At 37.1% G+C, this 19,370-nt stretch overlaps 1 protein-coding gene across 3 annotated transcripts in view; it reads left to right on the top strand.

The window, feature by feature from the left end:
- Positions 1-19,370, top strand: part of FUT8 (fucosyltransferase 8) — a 324,774-nt gene that overhangs the window by 294,211 nt on the left and 11,193 nt on the right. For all 3 annotated transcript variants that reach the window (XM_082649604.1, XM_082649605.1, XM_082649606.1), the window contains 2 exons: positions 7,544-7,790; positions 11,579-11,755. In XM_082649604.1, coding sequence (XP_082505730.1) covers positions 7,544-7,790; positions 11,579-11,755 — 424 coding nt within the window. The remainder of the gene's footprint in view (positions 1-7,543; positions 7,791-11,578; positions 11,756-19,370) is intronic.

Below are 19,370 nucleotides of genomic sequence, written 5' to 3'. Positions count from 1 at the left end.
TAGTAGGAATCTTCTTGGCAAAGGAGTGATAGACATATTCCTTTGCAAATTCTAGCGTAGATTCTAAAGAAGGTTGTGGCTGTGCAGTCCCTGCATAAACGAAAAGTGTCATGGGAGCCATCGTGTGAAGTATCAAACCTGTACAAAGTATTATCTTTTTTAAGCAGTAATAATCAAAAGACTACTCTCCATCTCAGACTTCTCCTCTTTACCCTGTTTGCTATGTTTATCTTCCTCCTCCCTCCCCTTTCCATGCTCCATTAATTAAGGTTTCATGCCTTTTGCCTCATAGTTCTTTTTCTTTATTTATGGATATCCCCTGCTCTTCCTCTATTTAAACCAGAATGGGTAAAATATAGCCATGTTTTGAATAATGTCTTTATAGTATTTTTCTCAGCTCTGCCACCAGAGGCTGGAGATTGTAAAGTACTAGCTCTCTTTCTAGAGATCTAATACAACCCAGAAGAGGAGAAATGAGGGAGGAACAGGTGACTTATACCAGATTGGAGCCTCAGTGACAGCAGGAGCTGTGGCTTGTCATGTAAAGCCGTACCCCATTGCCCATCTGTTTTCTTCCACAGTGGAGGAGGAGGCAGCTGGGGAAGAAGACGTACTCTGCAGTCTGAGGTGGCAGCAGGAGCTAAAGATGGGCATGATGGCAGGGTGACTCTTGGAGCTGCTGGTACTTTATGGATTGGTCTAGCATACAATATGAGGGAGGTTTGATGTTCCAGTCCCTATTTTAGTAGGCCAAGATATTTGTCTGTTTTATCAGTGCTTTAGCATGGTGCCACACTTAATTTGTCTTCTCTCCTCACATCCCACAGAAGTCTTAACTATTTTGTTATTATCTCCTTCTTCCAAAATGACTGTATGTTCATTTTCTTCTCTCATGGAATATCCAGGATTTCTTGTTGTAATTCTTGTATCTTAGAGTATTAGGATGGACCTTTACCCTATCATCAAGGAACCCTAATTAGGCCTTCCTGATTAACATAATTGGAAGCTAACAGCATAAAAATTACAAGTAGCTGTAAATCCAGCATGAAATATCGCATTCCTAACTCTCCAAGTATGTGCTAACCACAGAGGCAACTATAACATTCCCCCAAAGCAGAAGGGAATGCAGCATGCCAACTGACAGCTCTATCCAGTGAGATCCTGACAGCGCACCTGCTCACTCCATCACCTCTTGCAGGGATTCTCAAGGAATGAAAGGCTGGTATTACCATGAGGTCCTTCCTCCTGGCTATTTCTTTCAAGGAGACATGACATGTGATGAAAGAATAAGAGGAATATGAGAATGGAATTGTGATTTTTTTTTTTTTTACAAGAATGGGGGAAAGAAAGGTTGGGGTTTGGCTCTTCGCTAAATTTGATGATATTAAGCCTTGTCTTTGTTTCTACTGCTTTCCGTTCCTCCACTCTCTTGTTTCTTACCAATGAGAAAAGCTGTTCAAGGATTCCTTGGGATCCTTGGGGTTAGTAGGAGGTTCTAAGTTAGGAGAAAGTATTACTAAGAAACAAACAACAAACTCCCCGAAAATCTCTAGCCATGGAGTTCCAGGGCCTGCGTAATCTGAATGATCAAAGAAACTATTGGCAGCATCTCCTTTATGAGCAAGCTGTCTGTGGAATGTCTGGAACCTCTTGGCAAAGCAACACATATGTATATAAAAGTTAAATGACTAAATTTGTTTCAGAAACATTAAGAATGACTGCAGGAAACCTTCTGTTTAGTGGTACAGAGCAAACAAATATCTTTGGTCTTTTTTCTTTTGACACTGTCCTGCCTACTTTATCCTGAACTGCATAATTCACTAAGTTATTACATATTTTCCATTAGCTATTCTTTCAGTCCTCAATCCAGAGTCAAGTCTGTCAGAATATCATTGAGGTCCGTGAACCATGAGTCTGGTTGCTTTTGCAAGGCATTTCTGTTGCTAGTAAAAGAAGGCAGCACCTCATAAGAATGCTGCACAGTCGTTCCCACAGTGTGATATGCTAATTCTTAAGAATGTTGCTAACACTGCAGTGGGTTTCATATGATTGAATTTAGAACTTTTCACTCAGTTGGTTCAAGGCTTCAAACTGGCAGTAATAACAGTCTTTTGAGTTGTTGCTTAAGTAGAGCAGTGATGGAATTCATATGGCAGGTGACAGTTGTTCATTCAAGTTCAGGAAGAGATCTCTATCAGCCGCTATCAGTGGTTGTAAAACAAAAGGAAAGTAGCCCAGATGTTCACTTTTTAATAGTGTATCTTTCCTTCATATTTTAAATGAGAACAGAGCTCAGTCATTAAATGAGGATATAAATATTAATGTCGTCATGTTAAAATCCAAAAGAACAGAGCTCACACATTTATGTGATTTTTTTTTTTTTTTTTTAAATGGCCATCTATAAATCAAGTAAAATCAAGAACGCTCCCCCGTGCCTCTAGAGGTCTCACCACGCTAGTTAACTTTCGGTCTTTTACTCTTGCCTTCTCTAACAAGTCTCAGGGAGTTGAGTGAGAATTTAGTCAGTCATATTTGGCCACACAGTGGCAAGAAAATGTAAATCCCAAAAGTCCAGATAGTCTTTGTGGATATAATTTAATCATACAAATTCCTTGCTGTAATATGAGCAGGAAGTATTACTAGTTTAGACAACGTACTGCTATTCTGTACTTTCAGTATAGCACAGAATTTTGGTCAAGTTAGTGATGATAGAATATCAGAACTTTCAGATAAGTTACTAATAACCCCCTCCTCCCACCAAGTGAATTTAAGTTCTAGATAGTGATGTCTTATTGAAGATTTTTCTCAACTGGCAACCCTATTCCAAACCTCTCTGCCTTGACAATTCTGAGCTCTATGAATTCTGTTTTTAGGAGAGTTCCCCCTCCTGAGTGCTGCTTCTCTCACAACAAGACAGTAAATACAGAAGAAATCGTATGCACTGGGACCCAAAATCTTTCTATCCTTGAAACATTTTTCATTATAGCAGAACCCATTCATTTATGGTGGATATTAAGCTTCTCAAGCCCTTTCTATTGAGTCTTTGGAAGACTAATAATTCTAATTGACTAGCTGCAGGGCTGGTGTCTCTGACTTAATGTTACATGAAATGATGACAGAGTAATGCTTTTAAATGAGACTCTCATGAATTGACTAGCAGGGAAGAGGGCTCTTCTAAAGGTACTTGCCTGTAACTGTGGAGATCATCCCTTTCAAAGAGCTACCTATGCTCCTGCCAGAGCTGCCCTCAGCAAATGACCTGATAAAAGAGGATTATCCACAAGAGAGGTAGTCTTGAATATGAGATAATTAATAATGACCGAATCAATTCGAGTTGAACTGGGCAGTCAGTTGTGTAATGCCCAGGCTAGTTTGCACTGATTCTTTACAGATGAATAGTACTGACTTATGTATGATTTGTACATCTGAAACATTCTCTTGCTAGAAGGTTGATGCAGTGCTTTTTTTTTTTTTAACCAACACTAGAGTCCTCTTAGAGTGGCAGGGCACTCTTGATTGGTCAATAGGGCCATACTTAAATGCTTTTTAAAAATTTATGTTCCAGAAAGCAGAAGGTAATACAAGTAGTGGAGTAAACACTAGAGTCTGATCATTAGCTGTATTACCGTTGAGAAGTTCTCTTAACCTCTCTTAGTCTATTTCTTCTGGAAAATGAGGCAGTTTAAATAAATCTGTGTTTCCCAAATTCTGAAACCTACCACACAGATTACTAGAGGTGACTTTAGGTGGCATATGTGATAATGTCAGGTGGTTTTCTGATAAAACATTAAAATGAACATTGAATCTCATACCTGAGAGAGTTATTCCTTGTTCAGTCTTTCTGATTATATCAGTCTCAATTTGATATCAAGATATCTTTAATAGTTCTTTAACACTGGATAGTTGTTTGGGGATGGAGGTAGGCGGGGGCAGATACTGTGGATCGTTTATTCCTCAAAAATCTCTATAGAAGCGAAGTTAATTCCATTCCTTAGAAGGGAAAAGTACAGAAGTGCTTTTTTGCTCTGTCTACCTCATTTCACCTCTACTTGGAAGGAAAGTCCTGTGTTATACAACTGGTGAGTTAAGAGGAAGAACCAAACATGTGAGGTCAAGCCCTTTCTGGCTCATCTCATGGTGTGGCGCATTCTCAGAAGACACGCTCCTCCTCCACCATGTGCATAGAAGGCCTTTGTTGACAAACTCTGCTTAGGACTGGGTGGGAACTATTAGGAAACCCATGAGACCATCAATCCAGAACACAAAACTGTGTTCTCCAGTTCATCTTTATTGGTAATCAAGCTGATATTTTGATTGCCTTTTTATTCCTCTCTCTGCTTTTCATTTGGTTTCAAACTCATAGGAGATATAAAGGGAGAGGCAATTATCACCCCTTAAAACCTCACTAATAATCTTTTTTAATATAAATCTGACTTGAGGGCTTCCCTGGTGGCGCAGTGGTTGAGAGTCCGCCTGCCGATGCAGGGGACACGGGTTCGTGCCCCGGTCCGGGAGGATCCCACATGCCGCGGAGCGGCTGGCCCGTGAGCCGTGGCCGCTGAGCCTGCGTGTCCGGAGCCTGTGCTCCGCAACGGGAGAGGCCACAACAGCGAGAGGCCCGCGTACCGCCAAAAAAAAAAAAAAAAAATCTGACTTGAGCTCAGAACTCTTTATAAGCAATAGTATCTGTATAGAGTTTAATAACATGGTTTGTTTTTAGTGAAGTTATATTTTTAATTACCATCTATAAAATAAATCAATTTAAGTTTTAAAAAGTGAATTTTTAAAACATTAAATAGTACAGATGGTATATGGATATGGGGAGAATTACAAAGGTGGTACTTAAATGACTGAAGTTTAGAAAACACTGAGTAAGATTATCTCTAGGATCTCTTCCAGATTTAAATTCTTTTGAATGTATATTCCAATAGAATGAAAAATGTTATGTGGTAAACCAAGTAAAAGAAAAGACCTTCTAACATAGTGTGTACTATGTAATTATCTTTCATTTTGAAATGTATCATTATTGAGGAGGCTAAACTTTCATGCTGTGACAGTTCTTTTCATTTATAAATATGAATACCCCTTTCTTAATATTTTACTAGGCAGCTGAGTATCGATATGTTTTGGGTAGCATGTTTGTTGGTGATGATGGTTTGTTTTATTTTGTTTGTTTTTCTTTCACCAAAAGCAGTCTAGTTCTGGGTGAGGTTTTTGAACTGGAAATCTTGACAGGCAGGAACCATGTCATCACTCTATACTCTGCCTAGTACAGAGTTTGACATAGTAGTATTCAGTAAATATTTGAATGAATGAATGAATAAAAGAGTCAATAAAAATAAACTGAGTTCTGTGTCTTGAAGGTACAAGCATAGTTTTCACTTCTGAAATGAAATAGTCAATAGGGCTAGCTGTACAGAAGTTTGAGGTCTTAGGACAATTAGAAGGTAATACTTTCACATGAATGAAGTTTGGAGCTAGTTACATGGAACATTTAGAATAACTTTTCAGGAAGTAATCACAAAAAGAAGGTAGCCGTACTAATTTTGCTTTTGTTTATGGTTGTATATGAGAAGCTAGGATCTTTCTTTCTTTCCCTCTTTGTTTTTTATAAAAAAAAAAGAGCTACCTTTCTTCCTTATTTTTTCCTCTCTCATACATGTACTACTTATCATCTCCACATCAGGGAAAGCACCCCAATTTTCCTTGCCTTAGGGAGACTATTAGAGATTAATTTAAAATGCAGCTCATTCTTTCCCCACACACTCTTAAATGCAGTTTCTCATCTGATAAAGGGGCCCAACTCTTTCTTAACTGGCATGCTAGACAACTGAAATACTGGCGGTAAATTTGTTTATTCCCATTTATTCCCTCAACAAATGTCATGTTTCAAGGGCTTTGTTCTAAGACTCCTGAAATGAGTTTTATATATCAGAGAGAGAGAGAATATTAACCAGAAGTTTTTAATTCTTAGTTATACTGACTTTCTAATAACTATGCAATTGGTTTGAGTGATCACATACCCAGATCATGTAATTTATTTAAAAATACTTTTCATATATGTAGAAAAACAGAATTTAAGGACTGTGCTTCATTCTGGTGGATACATTTTAAACATATTCTAGGTCTGTTCTCTACAAGTACATTCTTCCTTTGACAGTCCAGTGTTTAACTGTGATTCTAATTTATTATGCACAATGACAACATCTTAACTGGAGTTATTTTGTATGTTCAGGTTAATACTTTTTGTTATTGAAAATTTAAGTCAGTACGTTTTACATTTGTGAAATCTTTCTGCCTGATATCTTTGTGTTTTCTAGTTATTACCATGTGGTCTTCAGTATGTGACGTAAACTCTAAGGATGCTGTCTATCACATTTTGGTTTGTTCTCATTGCATTATAAAGTTGATAGAACAGCAGTAACATTAATGGTATATAGAAGTTGGGTTTTTAAACCAGTCGTCATCTACAGAAATTCTCTATCTCTGTTCTAACTTTAAATTTAAAATATCCAGGTAAACAATCAACACAGATTCTATTCATCATCATTGAGAATATAATAGGTCTAATTTTGGCCAAGAAAAAAAAAATACTTCAGAACTATCAAATTTTTTTCTTCAAAAGAGAGAGATGCTTGCCTTAAAATTGTGATCTTTAGATATCTCTAGAGTCATTGTGGTCTGTCATGAAAGTATGCAAGAGCCATTTGCTATAATGGCAAGCTGGAAGTTTTGAGAACACTATGTCTAATTCAAAAACAACAATTATAGGTTCCACATATAAGTGATATCATACAATATTTGTCCTTCTCTGAACAGCAGAAGTAACACAACATTGTAAATCAACTGTACTCCAATAAAAATTTTTAAAAAACAAGTATAAAAAACAGAACCTTTGCCTAGGGAGCCATGTCCACTGGCGATATGGTTATTCTCTGATTAGATGCTTTGAGTGCCGGATACCATTCTTTTTTTTTTTTTTTATCTTTATTGGATTATAATTGCTTTACAATGTTGTATTAGTTTCTGCTGTACAACAAAGTGAATCAGCTATATGTATACATATATCCCCTCCCTCTTGAGCCTCCCTCCCACCCTCCCCATCCCACCCCTCTATTACTCAGCCATAAAAAGGAACGAAATTGAGTCATTTGTAGTGATGTGGATGGACCTAGAGTCTGTCATACAGAGTGAAGTAAGTCAGAAAGAGAAAAAAGAGTACCATATATTAACGTATATATATGGAATCTAGAAAAATGGATACCATTGTTATCTGGGGTATGAAGTGTTGATATGGCAGCACATTATGATAGAAAAGAAAAGGCCATGAACTTGAGGGGCAGACCAACCTGAATGTGAAATTCAGCTCTGTCACTTTTACTCTGGTATCTAGGGCAAGTTACTTAACTTCCTCTGTAAAATGAAAATTATATTACTTCTTTAGAGTTTCTGTGAAGATAAAAGCACCCAGAGTGAGTTCTTGTCAAATGGTAGTTGTACAAGGAATACAATGTGGTGATGATACGTTTTGATATTCCCTCAGGTGAAGTAAAGGACAAAAATGTTCAGGTGGTTGAGCTCCCCATTGTAGACAGTCTTCATCCTCGTCCTCCATATTTACCCCTGGCTGTACCAGAAGACCTTGCAGATCGACTTGTACGAGTCCATGGTGATCCTGCAGTGTGGTGGGTGTCCCAGTTTGTCAAATACTTGATCCGCCCACAACCTTGGCTGGAAAAAGAAATAGAAGAGGCCACCAAGAAGCTAGGCTTCAAACATCCAGTTATTGGGTAAGAACCTGATTTGTTCCTCCTAAAAGGGATGTGTAGTAGCAGGGATACATACCTTTACAATACAGTGTGAACTTTACAAGATATAGCGTGATTTTCATAGCCCGACCCAAAAACAGAGGTTCCAGAGTTCACCTTAGGCCACAGGGAGATTATTCTTCCTTTGTTCATTTAGAACAGCTGAGTCATCATAATTTAGTCACCCTTAATCATTTGTTCATTTATTCATTCAACAAATATATAAAACCATGTTTCTGAAATTAACAGTCTCTCCTGGGGAAACCAGCAAAATCTTATTTTGTTGGGAGTATTTTAGATGCTATACATGACTCCTGTCTTACTCTAACAGGGTTACGAGATGAAGCTCTCATACTTACAGCTTTTCTATTGCACCTTATTCTTGGATTTCATTAATTGCCACTGGTGATTCTTTTGCATTTTTGATGTTCTGTTTTCTTTTTTGTTTTGAAAGCTACTTTGAGAATAAAGATATCATTAGTAATGTAAGATAATGTTAAAATTATTGTTTAAAGTTATCTCTTGGCCCACTTGGGACTTATCATGTATGTATGTACAGTCTCATGCTTATGTTAAGGGAGATATATCAGGAAATCCTGGAAGCAAAAAAAAATCCAAAAGAGCATCTTTGCTCACAAGCATGTGCTCCTATACCCATACATAAAAAGTTGTGGAGTAAGGAGTTTTCCTGGGTCCTGATGCCAGATTTCACACCACGGGAAATGTTCTTGGCCTAATGGGAAGAATACTAGACTGAGAGTTAAGTGACCTCAGTAATATTCCTGGATTTTCCCTAATTCTGGGCCAAGTTACTTAATAATAGTATTATTGAGCTTTGATTTTTTTTCCATCTGTAAAATAGGGAAGGCAATACCTGCCCTAAAAATGATGATGTGATAATATAAGGATGAAAAAGGATTTTAGTTCTGTGGGAAAAAATACACTGTAAAATATTATTACCTTTCAGAGAGACTGATGATGCTTAAGTAATTCCTGAAAATAGATTTGTAGGCTAGACTATGGCATTCTGCAGCTTCTTTTGTTTGTAATAAAGTCAGCTATTGGTTAATATTAATACATGTGTTGATTCATTCACTTATCTGCAGAATGTTTATTGAATACTTGCTACTGTGGGGGACAGAGGTTAAATTTTTTTTAATGGATCCTTCTAACTCCTCACAGTCCATGGGAAAAGAGACTTACACAACTAACATTATATGAGCAGAATGTGATAAATGCCCTGAGAGAAAGCATAAAAAGTTTTATGAGAGGTCGAGGGAGGGGAAATGCACTTCCATTTCCCAAGAAAGGACCAAGAAAGGCTTCATAGCTGCAGTGTTTGAACAGGATCTTGGAAGATGGAGAAAGATACATTATAGTAGTTACATTACCAAAGTAACTTCAACTGCATTATCCCATTGATTCTGTAACACAATCCTGTGATGTGGACAGAGATAACCATTTTACAGGTGAGGAAACTAAGGAAAGAAAATCTCTTCCCAAAGTTCCAGGGTTTATAAAGGCAAAACCAGGACTTACACCTGCTTAACTTTGTCTGGACTTCCTGTCGTTTTACGTACCAGAAAACTACCCTTATTAATTTTTCATGGAGTATCCACCACATTGAGAATTGGCCAAATATAGAAACTTGAAGTACCACAGACAGCTAAGTTATTTGCACACTTAAGTAGTGTGCTGTAATGAAAGAGGGGTGCATTAGAGTTCAAGAATCTGGGGGTCCAATCTGGCTTCCACCACTAACAAGTTATGTGACTTTGGACAACTTACTTGGGCATTCTGGGCCTTCATTAATTGTCACTCTTTTTTCATTTATTAAAACAAAACAAAACAAAAGAAAATGCTAGGTTAGATAGTAGTATCTAAGGTTTCTACTTACAATATACTAAACAGTTAGATTTTTGTGTCTGCCCATCATCCATTCATTTGTTGTGTTTGGTGCAATTGGGAATAAATAAAACCAGATTCCTTGCCCTGGAGGAGCTTTGATAGATAGTGAAAATCAGGCAAGTACACAAATAACTTTTACTTTTGTAAAGACTGGGTTAAAATGTATGTGAAAGAAACCAGCCTCCCTTTGCCTTATATTGTCATTTTGTTCCCTGAAATATCTTCAGAGACATCAGTTTCTTTAACTGTCAGATGAAAGAGTTACATTAAACCAAATGACTTCTAATATCCTTCACAGGCCTAACATTCTGATTCTTCCATAAAAATTCCATTAAGGTCCTCTCTCAAATTATTGGTCCAGGCCTAATTTCAGGAATACTTGGAAAATTGAGAAAATTGCTTAGTAGTACTCTGCCACTATGTCAAATGCTCCTCTTCCTTTGATTTTTCCTTCTTGTTATAGCTCTCCTTTGTTTTTATCTTTATTTTCATACTCCTACCCCGTTTCTTCCCTGTTACTTAGTCTTCATATGTATAGAAGTTACTGACCCCTGTTCTAAATAGTAGAGCTAAAACAAGAACACAGTAAAATCAGAGTTTCAAATAGTGTTTCTTCTCATGAAACTTTTCATTGAAATTCAGTGGAATTGTTCTTTCTGCCCTATCTCATCTCCATGGAGCACAGTGAACAATTCCAAATTTCCTGAGAGAACCAGTGACTAAGAAGAACGTGGGAAGGAAAAGATGATACGATAGGTGTTCATACGATAGTATTCACATCTGGACTATCACCTGAAATGCAAAGGAAAGAACAGCCCCGAAGATGTCAGAGTAACTCCAGTGAAGTTAAACCCTCACTCCAGATACATAATAAAAAGCTGGCCCTAGGCTTGACTTAAGACATGCCCACATATTGTGACCTAAAGGAAACAAATCTACCTTTTTTCTTTTCCAACATATGAATAGTGGTTTAGTAATTTGGGAAGAGGGGAGATGTGGGAAGAGCAAATTTAAGTAGTGTTTTTACTTATGAAAACAAACTCTAACTATTGTTCCTGTTTTCATTAAAATACTGTTGGAAGTCAATGCCTTATTCAGTGCAGGACAATGTAAATCTGTGTCCCCAGTTTTACAGTTTTGGAGCTTTCCTTAAATAGGACAGATGAGATCAGTATCTGCTTGTGTTTGATAGAGTAAAAAGCCGGGAAAGGAAATTCATTATGCCTACAACAAAAAGGCTGGCATGGCTCCATGAACTTAAAATAGTAAGAACTCTTAAAAGGTTTGCCTTGCCTTGATTGTGCTATAGGAAAAATCCATACAGGTCTGAGTTTTCCTTGCACAACTTTAAATTCAACAAGCTGGCATTACAGTGACAGTACAGGATAAAATGAAGAAAAAGAAAACTTGACATCAAAACATTACAAATGATGTATTTAATGTTCCATAATAACAACTGTGAATCTTGGCATCCTTTATTGTCAAATATATTAAAAATTATATCCAGTTTTTTCTGGAAGGCTGGTTGGTATTTGCTGCCTTATATGCGGTCTAATTCTGGAATCTCCCATTTATTCCTTATTATGCCAATTACTTTCTCTTTATAAGAAAGCATTCTTCAAAGACTTAACTTATTTTTTCTAATTCCCCTTGTATTAATATGCAAATATATTTAGAATATATGTGTTTGAATTTTTTTAAATATTGATTTTATTTTTTCTAATGGTGAAAATGAAAGAAAAATTGGTTTAAAATGTCCATAATGCCACCATGAATAGGGGTATAAAGCTGAGTACCCTAAAAGTACTCAGTGGATCAGAACATTATCAGCAGAATCTGACTTTCTCCCTCTGCCCCCGCAGAGTCCATGTCAGACGCACAGACAAAGTGGGAACAGAAGCAGCCTTCCACCCCATTGAGGAATACATGGTACATGTTGAAGAACATTTTCAGCTTCTTGCTCGCAGAATGCAAGTGGATAAAAAAAGAGTATATTTGGCCACAGATGACCCTTCTTTATTAAAGGAGGCAAAAACAAAGTAAGTTAGATGAACTAATGATTCTAGAGTGAACCATCTCTTTTCAGTTGAAAGGAATCCTTAATTCCCATGACTTGTGATTCTTGTTACAATGAATGTTATTACTGATTATTAGGGGTTTTAAATTCAAACAACTGTGTACTTGTGCGACTGTTATTATGATCAAAGCATATGTGAGGTGCCAGCAAGGTGTAGATTTCATTCTGAAACCCCTTCTCTTGACTTGTAGGCAGCAGTCATCTCATTATATACTCACATGACCTTTATGTGCTTGGAAGGGAGAGAGCAAGCTTAATGGTGTCTCTTCTTGTAAGGAAGGGCACTAATTCCATCATGAGGGTCCTACCCTCATGACCTTATTTAACCCTAAGTACCTCCCAAAGGCCCCACCTCAAAATATTATCACATTGGGGGTTAGGGCTTAAACATATGAATTCTGGGGGGACACAAACATTTAGTCCATCATACTAACCAACTCACAAGACTGTTAGCAATAAAACACACCAGGTGCTTGCCCTTTTGCTCTTACTATCTTCACCAACAATCACAGGCAACTGAAACCATGTGTAAGATGTAAGTTTTCATCTTATAAAAATTTCTGGAATTTAGAAATTATATTTTTTAAAAAGGCAAAAAATCAAAAGATGAGTTTTGTAAGTGAAATAATAAGGACTGCCAACTTGTACTGAGCTGTATTGAGCCCGCCTGCCTGTATTTCAGGCACTGTGCTAGGTGGTGGGGATTCCATGATAAGCAAGACACTCTCTGCTCTCAAGGAATTCCCAATCTAGTAGGGGAATGGACAGTTACAATACAGTATGAGTAGTGCTACTATAGAGTAATACTATCTACTCCAGAAATCATCCCTGAATCCTCGACTAAGTGGTTCTCCTCTGTGCATTCCTCTTAGTATTTAGCACTTGCTTACTTCTGTCTCCCTCACTAGGTTATAAGCACTTTAGAAACTATACCTAGTTCTAGTAAGTGCCCAGTAAGTATTGAATTATGTTCATTTCAGTCCTATCTGTTTGAAAACATTTTATTAGCAATTATCATTTGACCTTTTTGACTTTTAATTAATTTATTTCTCAATCCCTCTTTTATGTCACAAATGTGGGTTGGGAAGAAAAACAAATCTGGAATGAATACTGTAATGCAGGTATTTATCCATATCATTGGATAATCATTTAAACCCTATTTCTACCTCGTAAGAATCTAGATTAACCTGATATAAATTGCTTTTTCTTTAAGGCTCCCTCTATTGATTATACACACAGACTCTCTCTCTCTCTCTCTCTCTCTCTCTCTCTCTCTCTCTCTCTCTCACACACACACACACACACACACGCACGCATGCAGGTGTGCGTGCGCACAAACAAACAAAAGACCAAGAAATTCATCAGCAAAACATAAGCCAAGTTATATAGTTATAATTCTTGTTTAAGTATAAGAGTTAGGGATTAAATGAACATTTGGACATAAAACAAGAAAAAATTTTCACAGATATTTTTCCAGTTTGATATTACAGACCTATTAGAGAAAAGCAAAGTAGAAATAGTTCATCTTAGTCCTTCATTTTAAAATATCAGACTGAATTGGTAGCTTAGTTGAAAAAATGTTAAAGTATTACTTTATTTACTCTTTGACTTGTTCTTGAATGCATCATAAGTTTTTCCCTTGACTGGCAAAATAATTCATGCTCATTAGAAAATATGGAGTTGGTAAGTATACAAGCAAGGAAAAAATATTACCCACAGTCTCATTACTCAGTGGCAACAACTATTTAAATATCAACATATTCCCTTCAGTCATTTATGTAGTTATACATTTGTGTAGTTGATCATATTCTATATAATTTGAACTCTTTTTTTACTTAATACAGCACTAGATCCCTTTTCCCAGGTTGCTAAAAAAAGTCATTGTAAATCTCTTTTTTTAGTGACTACATATCCACTGAATGGAAATGCCATTGCTTACTTGACCATTCTCTTAATATTCGACAGGTTATTTCCAATTTCCAGTGCTATGAGGTATGCCTGAAATTATCCATATTATTTCCTTAATCTAGATTTCTGGACTTGGAAGTATTTAGATAAAAGGATATGAATATTTTACAGCTGTGATCCATAGCACAGCGTGATATTTTTACACCAAGCAACCCTTATAGTACAGATGGCAGTAGTATCTACTTGGATTGTAAGAATTGTAAAGCTTGATTTTTTCTTTTGTGTATGTATGTGTGTGTGGTCAGAAGCTAGTAACTCCTCTCCCCATGGTATTCCAGGCTATAAATGTAGCAATAGCATTTATAAATGTAGCAATAGCATTTTGTTATAAATGTAGCAATAGCATTTTGTGCATATTTTTTTCCTCTTTGGAAATTCTTTGGTTTTCTGAGTCATTTTAAGGATTTTCTCAGGAATTTAAATACCGTTTTTCTCCTTCATTATTTTACTTAAAAGTTTTTTCCACTCTGAATTAATTCTGCTTTTGACCTCTCAGGATTGGTTTTGATACCTAAGCAAATCATAAAACTTCTGTTATTGTTTTAGGAGACCAAAGCATGAATTAATTTTTCAACAAGGTATATAGAATCCAAGGTGATTATAAGACTTTTCTGCTTCAAGAGGGTGAAGAGATGGAGAATTAAACTTAAATGAGGCATAGTATTCGTACTATGTACGAATATTAGTATTCGTATTCGTATTCATAGTATTCGTTAGAGAAGAAACCATTTTTCTGACTAGCTTATTCTTTGTAAAAGGGGTCAAGATTAGTAGTTAATGCTTTGTTGCTTAGTATTACACCTCAGGTCTCTCTAGATTAACACTGAGTTCATTCACGAGATTTTAGCACCAGCATCCTAGTGACTGTGACAGCTGCTGATAATGTGGAGATCTCTCTCTTAGGAAATTCACTGTTAGAGTGTTTAAATCACAGAATCTTTGGCAGTCAAAGAAGTAAGAACTATTAAAGTTGTCTATCCAGCATTGTATTCTAAGATTGTGGAGACTGGGTTTAGGAGTGAAACAGGAGAAAAAACAAGCCATTAAAAATCTCTCAGATTAAATATTTACATATTTAGTTTGCTCTTTATCAAAAATGCTGGACAAGCTCTTCCTAAAATTAGGTTCATTTAAATGAATAGAGGTAAGGAAATTTGTTTAAAAGTTGTTGTAAAGCATTTGCTTGCCATGTGAAATGAAGAATCAGCAATAGTGGTAAAGTTCTTCACTATTTCTTTGAACTACATCTAATATGCTAGACAGTTACAGGGCATTAGGAATACACAAAGAAATAAAAGATAATATGTGGCTCCTTATCTCAGGGCGTATCCAACTGGTAGGCGGTATACGGGTAACAAATAATCAGTGTCATTATATAATTGTCCTGAAGGAGTTGTATACTAGGTAGTGAAGTCAAGAAGAGGAGTATCCCCCTGTCTGGAGAAAGACCTCACAAAAGAAAATTTGATGTTAGTTTATACTTTCAAGTTACAACTTTGTGGGTGAGATTAAAAAATAAATTTTTGCAAGATGAAAGAAGAAAAAAATATTTTTTTTAATCATTGCCAATCTCTGCAGCCTCACAGTGGAAGACTTCTGCTGGCATACTTGTAGGCGTAAGACAAGAAAGAAGCATGTTTGTGTGGAAAGTTTCATGCTCATTATTGGAAGTACAAAATCTCCTTCCCTCATTATTCACTTTGTTTCTGTTTTTCAACACTCAGTATCCTTCATCAAACTATCTTTTGCATATAGAGATAAGGCCTGAGGAACTTAGGTGACCTTTTGGTTTGGTTCCAGGAAGAGGCCTTTAAGTTAGGAAGGGCATAATGTTCCCATCACTTCTCAGTAAAAGGATCCCTCTTGTGTTTGTTTCACTGAGCACCCAAACCATGCTGACAGAGTTAGTCTTTATTCTAGGATAAAACCTGTACTGGTGTGTTTTAACGATTTCCCCCCTCCTCCACCCTCCAGCCTTTTCATATTTATTTGTTTCTGTTTCTGTCCCATGACTGGATCTGCATCTTCACAGGAATCACATTAAAAGTTTTTTTGGTGGTTTTCTTTTCAGAACAAATGTGACATTTCCTTCATCTCCCTGATTCAAAGTTGAGGAGGGCAGAATGTCAAAAATAATGAGGCCAAATGGATCTGAACACTGAATACCAATCACTGAAACAGTGCTCAGAGACTTTTTCTTCACAGTCATTACTAGAGGCTATGAGAGAAAACGCCTTGGAGGTTGTGGAATGAAGAGAAGTCTGAAGCAGCTGTTAGGGAATTAGGAAAACGCCCCAGACATAGGTAGCACTAACTTGTTCATGTATTCATCCACATAGCATTGTGTGGAGTGCTAGATGCTGTGACGCAAAGGAAAATAAGGCATAGTCCTAACCTTTGGGAAATACTGTGTGGGAAAAAGACATGTAAGCTGACTCCTGCTGCCTCAGGGCTTATAAATAGGAACTATTATTCTTTCAACAAATATTTATTGACCTTGTATTATATTCCAGATTCTCTTCTAGGTGCTGAGAATAATAGAGTGAACAAAGCAGATGAAATACCTCTCTTTATAGAGCTTACATTCTAGTTAGGGGTGATGGAGGTGGGGAATGAATGCAGACAGTAAATAAACAGTAAATATATATTATGTTCAGTGATAGTAAGAGCCATAGAGAAAAATTAAGCAAGTAAAAGGGTTAGGGATTGCCAAACTCCTCACTAATAAGGCAGCATTTGAGCAGAGATCTAAGAGGGAAGTAAGAGATAAAACCAGGTGAATATATGGGGAAAGAATGTTTAACAATCACAGTTAATGATTTATTGAGCATTTACTACATGTCAGATACTCTTCTAAGCACTTTACATTGCTTAATTTATTTAATTCTTAAAAAATTATATAAAGTAGGTACAATGACTATCCCCTTTGCATGTAACTTCTGAAAGTTTACAACTTAACTCTGATCTGTCTCATGCACTGAGAAAATTTATTCACTCTATACTAGAGTATAATTAAACCTCTAATTCAGAGTAGAATCATTTGAACATATAGTAGACTTTTTAAACACATCCTGTTTTAATATTTTTTAACACATATCTTCTCAGGACTACCACAATATTAGTTGGTGGACATCTACAAGGAATTTGCTTTCATAAATTTATTAGAATGGTTTTCTGTCACCATTATTTGTTAAGATGGTGCTTATGGGGGTTAAGGGAGACAAGTCTCAGTTATCACAAATTCTAAACTAAAAATTTAAATGAAGTTTAATCATGATGTTTATATTCTAAAGGAAAAGCTCAGTGACCAAATTTGAAAGCAGGTTGGAGCCTCCTAGAGAGGTAGGAGGCAACTGGGACTCCCCCTGGGGACACATATACTGGCAGCAGGCAGTGGGAAGCTCATTCTACCACAGGGACCCTGGTGCTGGCAAACAACATTTTGGAGTCCTCCTTCTAGCCTATTAGAACCAGGGGCTTACATGCCCACTAGTTGATTAGCACCAGTACTGGGATCCCCAAACCCCACAGCCAGCCATACTGGGACCCAGCACTGCCCACCAGCAACACAAGACCAACCCTAGGACTTGCGGGCCTGCAACCAGGCACACCAGGACCCAGCCCAAGCCACCAGTGGACTGGCACTGGCCCTGGGACTTCCCAGGCCATGTAGCCAGCTGTGTCAGGACCCAGACCCACCTACCAACAGCTAGCAGCCTCCACATGAGGCAGGACCTGGCAGCCAACTGGGATGGGAACTAGCCCTACCTACCAGCATGCCCACAGTAGTTGACCCCACCACAGCAGAAGTGCCCACTCAGCCCACATACAAGGCACCCTTAGCTCTGGTGACCAGAGGGGAGTAGGTAGCTGGGCCCCATAGGACATCTCTTACATAAGGTCACTTCTCCAAGAACGAGAGACATAACTGACTTGCCTAATACATACAAATAAACACAGAGAATTAGGCAAAATGAGGTGACAAAGGAACGTGTTTCAAATGAAGGAACAAACCCCAGAAGGAGAGCTAAGCAAAGTGATGAGCAGTCTACCCAATAAAGGGTTCAAGGTAATGATCATAAAGATGCTGAATGAACTCGGGAGAAAAATTGATGAACACAGTGGCAGACTTAACAAAGAGAAAAGGTAAAGAAGAACCAAACAGAGCTGAGGAATGCAATAATTAATCATTGAAGTAAAAAATACACTAGAAGGGATCAACAGTAGATTAAATGATGCAGAAGAACAGATCAACAAACTGGAAGACAGAGTAGTGGAAATCACCCAAGCTGAACAAAAAAAAGAGAAGAATTTAAAAAGTGAGGACAGTTTAAGAGACCTCTGGGACAACAAAAGCATACCAACATTTACATTATAGGGATCTCATAGGGAAAAGAGAGACAGAAAGGGGTAGGGAACTTATTTAAAACAAGAATAGCCAAAAATTTCCCTAACCTGGGAAAGGAAACAGACATCCAGGTCCAGGAAGCACAGAAAGTTCCGAACAAGATCAACCCAAAGAGGTCTACACCAAGACACATTGTAATTAAAATGACAAAAAATAAAGATAAAGAGAAAATCTTAAAAGCAGCAAGAGAAAAGCAACTAGTTATGTACAAGGGAACTCCCATAAGACTGTCAGTTGACTTTTCAGCAGAAACTTTGCAGGTCAGAAGAGAGTGGCATGATATATTCAAAGTGATGAAAGGAAAAAACCTACAACCAAGAATACTTTACCCCACAAGGCTACCATTCGAATTTGAAAGAGAGAGAAAGAGTTTTACAGACAAGCAAAAGCTAAAGTTGTTCAGCACCACTAAACAGGCTTTACAAGAAATGTTACAGGGACTTCCCTAAGCATAAAAGAAAAGACCACAACTAGAGATACGAAAATTATGAAAGGAAAAATCTCATTGGTAAAAGCAAGCATACAGTAAAGGTAGTAGATCAGCCACTTGTAAAGCTAGTAGGAAACTTGAAAGACAAGTAGTAAATTATCTATATCCACAATACATGGTTAAGGAATACACAAAACAAAAAGATGTAAAATATGATATCAAAAAACATTAAATGTGGGCAGGGCAAGGCAGGAATAAACACTGTGGAGTTGTTAGAATGTGTTCAAACTTAAGATCCACTTGAAATAATTATACACACACACAACCCACCCTTACACCTCTAGGAACTAGAAAAAGAAGAACAAAGCCCAAAATTAGTAGAAGGAAAGAAATGATAAACATCAGAGCAGAAATAAGTGAAATAGACACTTAAAACAATAGAAAAGATCAATGAAACTAAGAGCTGTTTCTTTGAAAAGGTAAACAAATTGATAAACATTTAGCCAGACTCATCAAGAAAAAAGAGAGAGGACCCAAATGAATAAAATCAGAAATGAAAAAAGAGATGTTACAGCCAACACCACAGAAATCAAAGGATCAAAAGGGATTACTGCAAACAACTATATGGGAGTAAATGGACAACCTAGAAGAAATGGATAAATTCCTAGAAAATTTCAGTCTCCCAAGACTAAATTAGGAAGAAATATTAATAAACCAATTACCAGTAATGGAGTTGAATCAAGATTGATCAGAAAACTTCCAACAAAAATC

The sequence above is a fragment of the Grampus griseus genome, assembly GCF_964374135.1.
Source record: "Grampus griseus genome assembly, chromosome: 2".
Classification (NCBI taxonomy): domain Eukaryota; kingdom Metazoa; phylum Chordata; class Mammalia; order Artiodactyla; family Delphinidae; genus Grampus; species Grampus griseus.
This window is presented reverse-complemented; position numbering and strand designations above follow the sequence as displayed.